This window comes from Glycine max, chromosome 7 (assembly GCF_000004515.6).
Source record: "Glycine max cultivar Williams 82 chromosome 7, Glycine_max_v4.0, whole genome shotgun sequence".
NCBI classification, from domain to species: domain Eukaryota; kingdom Viridiplantae; phylum Streptophyta; class Magnoliopsida; order Fabales; family Fabaceae; genus Glycine; species Glycine max.
In genome coordinates this window covers 37,055,148-37,062,070 of record NC_038243.2, presented here as the reverse complement: position 1 = coordinate 37,062,070, position 6,923 = coordinate 37,055,148, and the positions used below count along the sequence as shown (strand labels likewise).

The 6,923-nt window shown below is 29.3% G+C and overlaps 1 protein-coding gene across 1 annotated transcript; it reads left to right on the top strand.

Moving 5' to 3' along the window:
- The first annotated feature begins 349 nt into the window (after window positions 1–349).
- Window positions 350–2,294, top strand: LOC778101 (dof zinc finger protein DOF1.4). Its single transcript, XM_006583766.4, has 2 exons — window positions 350–537; window positions 737–2,294. The coding sequence occupies exons 1-2, from the start codon at window positions 460–462 to the stop codon at window positions 1,703–1,705; spliced, it is 1,047 nt and encodes a 348-aa protein (XP_006583829.1). The 5' UTR covers window positions 350–459; the 3' UTR covers window positions 1,706–2,294.
- Window positions 2,295–6,923: the final 4,629 nt, after the last annotated feature.

Sequence of the window (6,923 nt, the reverse complement as noted above, 5' to 3'; positions counted from 1 at the left end):
ATTATTCCAATTCCATTATATTAATCACCCAAATTGGATTTTAAACCAAACCCCGTCACGTGAAACTATACACAACTGAGTTTTGACATATTATATTATCAGGGGACTAATTAATTAATAATTAACCACGTTCACCATATCATGCTAGATAGCCAACAAGTGGTGAGTCTCTTAAATAAATTCTTCAATTTGAGTAATGTGAACGAAAAAAAAAGAAGAAGAGAAGCTATTAAAAATAATTAATGTCTGTCAATAAAAACTAATAAAAATGAATGAATAGTCTCTGTATCAATATGATAATGTCAAAAAATATCATGTAGATAATCCACCCTTTTTTTCTTCACTCTCCCTCTGTTTACGCACATAACCATTTGAAGCGTAACTCAAGGCGGCACACTCTCTTTCTTTGTCCCTTTATCCTCTCATTTCAACGAGTTCAATTTAGAGAGAGCAAAAAAAATGTTTGGTGGTAAATGTGAGAAAATGGTAGCAGTCACCCCTCAAACAGCGTCTAACAAATGGACACAGACACAACAGGTTCACGTCTTTCTCTCTTAATTATTAGACAAATACATGTCCACCCCAATTTTGTTGCTTTCCTTTTGGAAGAGAATATCTCCCACTGTGTTGTTATTTTTACCCTAGAACTCCAACTTAAAACACTTTCTCTTTCTTCACATCTTCTTCTTTTCCTTTTCTCTCGTCAGTTATCTTCTTCTTCTCTTGTTTATCTCAGATAGATGATCACAAGGCCCCTATGGGAAGAATCATGGAAAAACCAAGCCAAGATCTTCTTCAGCAGCAGCAACAAGCCCTAAAGTGCCCTCGCTGCGACTCTTCAAACACCAAGTTCTGCTACTATAACAACTATAGTTTGTCACAGCCTAGGCATTTTTGCAAAGCTTGCAAGCGTTACTGGACAAGAGGTGGCACTCTCAGAAACGTTCCTGTTGGTGGTGGCTGCAGAAAAAACAAGCGTATGAAGCGTCCAACAAACGGTGATTCTTCTTCTGCTAACTCTCCTTCTTCGTCCACTCCTAGCGCCAGTTCAAACCCTCCTTCGCAGCCCCACATCGATAATATTATTGTTTCTGGCTCCGCCACAAACCATATAAATAATATCAACCCTTTGTTTTATGGTGGTGATGTGATGAATAATGTTCCTTTCCCAAAGTTTAATCTTCTTCAGTCTCAGCTGAATGCTCTTGGGTTAGGTTTTTCATCTGGGGTTAGAGAGAATGGGTTTAGCACTACTTCAAATAACAACTTTTTTTCTGCTTATAACTCTATCTTTGGTTCTTCTTCTTCCTCAACTTGTGCACCCTCAACTCCTGTTATGGCTTCCTTGCTGAGTTCCACTCTTCTGCAACAAAATTTTATGGGTGGTGGTGGTGGTGGGGTGAAGGGTCGTGATCATGATCAAGGTGACAATACTTTCCATGGCTTGGCACCGCTACAAGGGTTGCGAGTGGAAGGGGATAGTAATAATAATATTGGCTCAAAAGAAGTGAAAGGTGAAGGACAAAACAGGTTTGAGTGGAGCAATAATAATAACAACAACAACAACAATGGTGGTGGTGGTCAAAACCAGATGGAGCATGTGGGTTTGTCTGATCCTAATTCGCTTTATTGGAACACTGCAACGGGTTTGGGTGCTTGGAGTGATCAACCTAACATTGGTCCTTCAGTCACTTCTCTGATCTAGAAAAAAAGATGAAGCATCTTTTTCAAAAAGCTATATATGAAGAAGAAAGTACTCTCTCCCTCGTTTAATTAAGGTGCATCTTTTGGTCCTTCAGGCTTAGGTTTTGTTTTCTTTTTTTCTGCTACTTTTTCTTTTTCTTGGGGTGGGTTGGTTAGATTTACTACTTACATTAAAAAGAAGAAAATTAAAAAACGAAAAAAAAAAGATACTTGATGAGATGAGATGAGAGGAGTTTGGGATCGGAGTGATCATGTCAGCTGCAAGAATATTAGTTACTACTCTTCAGCCTGTTAGTTTTATGTGTCAAGGTTGAGAAATATTGGTTATATTTGCGCTGAGAGGAACCTCGGATCCTCTTCTCTCATCGTGCCACCATAGTGTGTTTGTTTCCTGTGGAGATAGATCAAAAGGGGATCCTTTGGTGCAAGTTCTCCATAGTTGATCGAGAAAGTTGGTCTTTTTCATTATTGTATATAAGATGCAATGACATGTCCTCTTTTTTTTTTTCTACTTTCTGATGTATTGTGATTAGTTAGATGAGGTAGGGATTTAATTACTTGGTATATGCTGAGATATTGGTTTTCATTTACCTTAACTTTTTTCTCAAACATTTGTTTGGGAATATGGCAAAGTAGGAGAATTATTATTGGGGGTGATTAATGTATGTGGGGTTTTTGGGTCGTGTGTAATTGGCTTAAGTTGTGGTTCTTCTCTATTGGTAATTCAAGATGCTTTGGTCCCTGAAAAGAATTTTACTATTTTTTTAATTAAAAAAAAGTTGTGTCGATTATAAAGGACAATTATGTTAAATACTACCAAACCATGCTGAAATGGTGTATAACTGTAAGTGGGCTATGAAGTCTGGCTAAAATCTGTGGCGCAAAATAGGAATGTAAGCAGGACTCTCGGACTCATACGTTGTTGTCCTTTAGTGACATGGGGCATTTCGTCTATTTATCATTTCAGGTGTCTAGAACCAACTAATAAATAGCTACTGTGAAGTTTCAAACTAGACACTGCATTGCATGCATTTCACACAAGAATTTCTCCACTTCCTCTTCCTACCAAGAATTTGTTCCGCAAAGTTGGAATAGTAATTCAAAATCTTATAATTTTTTTTTATAAATTTTCTTGCTTAGTGAATAAGAAGGTATTGAATAATTTTAACATTTAAAAGATATTAAATATATATATATATATATATATATATATATATATATATATATATATATATATATATATATATATATAATTTTTCTTCGAAATATGGCATAATGAAATAATTTTTTGAGAGAAAAACATTTACTGTATTAGAAATATAAAATTGATCTGATATTTGTTTTTTAAAATAATTAAAAAAGCTAATAGAATATGATTAATTTTCTTAAGGATCTTAGTTAGCGGAATCTATGTAACATTAAGAAGAGATTTGTTTTTAATATTACTTTGTTTACTCTTGATAAATTGTGCTTTTATAAGAAGATATCACTTTGTTACATTACAAGTAAGCTACACTACTAAAAATATTAGTTATCATGTTAATTTTACTCTTGAAGAAGAAACTCGATTATTTTAATTTATATTCTTTTTTATGTAATCATTTGATTGTGCTAATTTTCAATGATGTTTTCTATACATATTAATACACTAATCTTCAACAATTCAACTCACATATTTATATAGTTTTATTTTAAGTATCTCATTATATCCCAAAAATATTGTACTTGGGTATGCTATTTTCATGTTGTTTAATTTTTAGTAATTTTAGAGAGAAAAAACTTCAAATTTATTAAATTAAAAAATTAAAAAGAAAAGTGAATGGTAAAAGAGTGTAATAGGAATAGATAATTATTGTAGACAATAACTTTTATTCTCATAAGAATATCACATAAACATTAATTCTCTTCTCATGAAAATAGAAAATGATTATATAGTGAGAGCACAATTTTTTTAAGATTAAAATATATTCAAAAATGTATTATTATTATTATAACATCTTAATAAACATAAAAAAATATTGACATTTTACCCTCATATTTTGTAGAATAAAAAAAAGATAATGCGAAACAAACTCTCAAAACACTAATGTATAATTTAAAAAATTCTACCAAATTAAGTAATCAGTATATTTCGCTTAGAATCTTTGCCTCTCTTCAAATCCAGCACCCTAACCCACTTCAAAAGTCAGTCTCCAAGAAAATTCACGTTTCTCAATTTAGGACTTATTTCTCCATTTAATTTAAGGCTGAATGTCAGAACGTGACTGAAAAGCCTTTAAAGTTGGGACATAGCTTACACGTTCTCAGTAGTCAGTATCAAAATCAGTGTGAATCTCGTATGTAGTTGCGGATGTGTGTCATAAGTAGAATGACATATTTAAATTACTTGTATCTTTTACTGCTTCTTGTTTGGTTACCAGGAAAAAGAGTAGAAAGGACGAGACGTAGAAATGTCTGTATTTTTTATTGTGCAGAATTATATGAATTTTTTTAAGAATAAATGGACTTTTTTTTTTCTCAGGTAAATGAATGATAATTTAATTTTTTTAATTTAGTTCTAAAATATATAGAAAAACATAATAATTATATTTTTATATAACTTAATGATAAATTAGTATTTGAACTTTATAAATTAATGTTAATTAATTTTTGTAAGATATAATCTAATTGATACTTAAATATTATAAGATAATAATAAAATAATTTAATAAAATTAATAAGAATGTAATTGTAATATATTTTATACAATTAGGAATTAAATTAAAAAATTTAATTTTTCAAAAATTAAATTATCACAAATTTATACATTCAAAAACTAAAATGATTATTTATTTATTTATTTATTTTTTAAAATTTTAATATAATCCCCTACTTATATTTATTATCTACCAAATAAATTTCATTTAAATATTTCCTATCTAGCTATTTCACCCTATTTTATTTCATTCCATTCTATTATCTCCAATTCTTTCCTCACAGTCACAACCAAGCACACACTTAATATTTATTATAACAGGAAAAAGAGATAATGTATTTAGCACAAGGGATTAATCTTTTAGGAGGATGTTTGAATTTTTGTTAAAAAGAAGTGTTCACATTTTTTTTGTTATGACGATATTAATGTGAAATATTCACTAATTTTAACTGATAATTAATCTTTGCTGAAAAATATGACTTATTATATTTAATGAAATTTTCTCTTCTAATTATGTTTTTATTTTATCAATGTGATTTGAATTTAAAACCTGAATTAAAAGAATCAAGTCTAATTTTACTAAGACCAATGACTTGTTATGGAAGGTATGAAAATATCTATATTTGATAATTCAGTGGGTGATGGAAATTTTAATATGACCAACGAAAAAATTTCAAATTTTTTTAATTGTCAAATAAATATATATATATATATATATATATATATATATATATATATATATATAAAGTTAGACTTAATATCAAGATAAGTTAGTAAAGGACACTTTAATTAATTCAAGTTATAATTAACTAACAGAAAGTATAAAAAAAAAAAGAAACATAAGTGTTAAGCAACCTTATTTCTAAATGAAGAAAGTTTGGTTGGAGTATAAAGATTTAGGAAAATAGAAACCTTTGATAAGTATAGTTGTCATTTTAAAAAGAATTATGTAATACCAACTAATACCAATTCAAATTACTTGAGCAAGCAAATAGTTGAGAATGTTTATTTGAAAATAAAGCAATAGAAATAATGAGTTGGAAAATGCATTGATCAAAAGACTAGGATAAGAATATCCTTTTTCATCATATACAATTAAATTATTAAATCCACTCTTATGTACAATTCATTCCTACAATTTTAGTTTGAACTTACGAAATTATATTAAGCTCAATTCCTTGAGTAAGAACTCATTTGCCTGTCTTCAACTTGGAATTCAATTTGTCAACGAAATTTTCCCCAGCAGACAAGAAGAGAGGTTGTCGAGCAGAGAACATGAACTCGACTTCAAATTCTAACATCTGTGACGTCTCTAGTCTCTATTCTTACTGAGTGAAAATATTCAGATTTTTTTTTAGTTTTTTTCTAAGGTTCCACACTTAAACCTTGTATACATGGTGGAAGGACCCACTAATGGAGTGGTGGAGCCCTAATAGAATTCGGGGAAGAAACCGAGGGATAAGAAAGAAAAAATATATTATGTAATTTATAATAAAATTCGGAAGGAATAAAACCTGTACCTAAAAAAGTATAGGATGTAACTAATGAGGCATAAAATGTATCTTAAGTCATGAAATACCTTACATAACACTAAATTGGAGCCTATAAAAAAATAACACTAAATTAGTGAGAAAGGTGATTAATTAAGTAGGTCCCGTTCAGGTTGATTTTTTGTTTTTAGTTTTAAAATTTTTAAAAACCAAAATCAATTAGTTTTGAGTTTTAGTTTCAATTTATTACTTTGATTTTAAAAAACTTATTTTTTATTTTTAAATTTTCAAAAGTTGTTGCAAATTGAAAATGAATAAAATGAGTCAATTGTTTATCTTATATCACTTCATTATGAAATAATGATAGTTGTAGTGGTGACAGTGACAATAACAATGATGATGTGGGAGGTGGAACAGTATCGGTGGCGGTAGGGATGGTTGTGGAATGATGGTAGCAACAACAATGGTGAAATGGTGATAGTAATAGTGGTAACAATGATGATAATTGTAATGAAAAGGTGATAATGATAACAACAATAATGTAATAGTGGTAGTAATGGTAATGGTAACACCGACAATGGTGACAATGTTGGTGGTGGTAAAATGGTGATGATGGTGAAGATGTGTTTTTTTAAAATTATAAGTCAAATTCATAAAATATTTTTTTTAATTTTAAAAATAAATATAAAACTTTCTTGAAATTGACTTAATTATCATTTGTAGTTACTGTGAACCACAAGCCAAGTAGTCATCTTGCCTATAATGGGTCCGCGACAAGAATAATGCTACTTATATAGTTAGGGTACCTTTATTTAAATTTAAAAATAAAAAATTATATGATATAGCTTTTCTCAAAATTATATTTAACTTTTGTGGAAAAATTTATAAAAAAAATTAATTTCTTTTTAAAAAACATTACATGACTATTATATTTTTAAATATATCTTAAATTGAGAATGGTTTTCTTAAAAATAGTTAAACAAATAAACGATTATCCTCTTAATCTACTACAATCATTTACAAATTTTCATATT

Excerpts from the sequence above, each read along its gene's own strand:
- LOC778101 (XM_006583766.4), top strand. The coding sequence starts at position 460 with ATGTTTGGTGGTAAATGTGAGAAAATGGTAGCAGTCACCCCTCAAACA. Across the intron at positions 538-736 it reads AATGGACACAGACACAACAG|ATAGATGATCACAAGGCCCC; the intron begins GTTCACGTCTTT and ends TGTTTATCTCAG.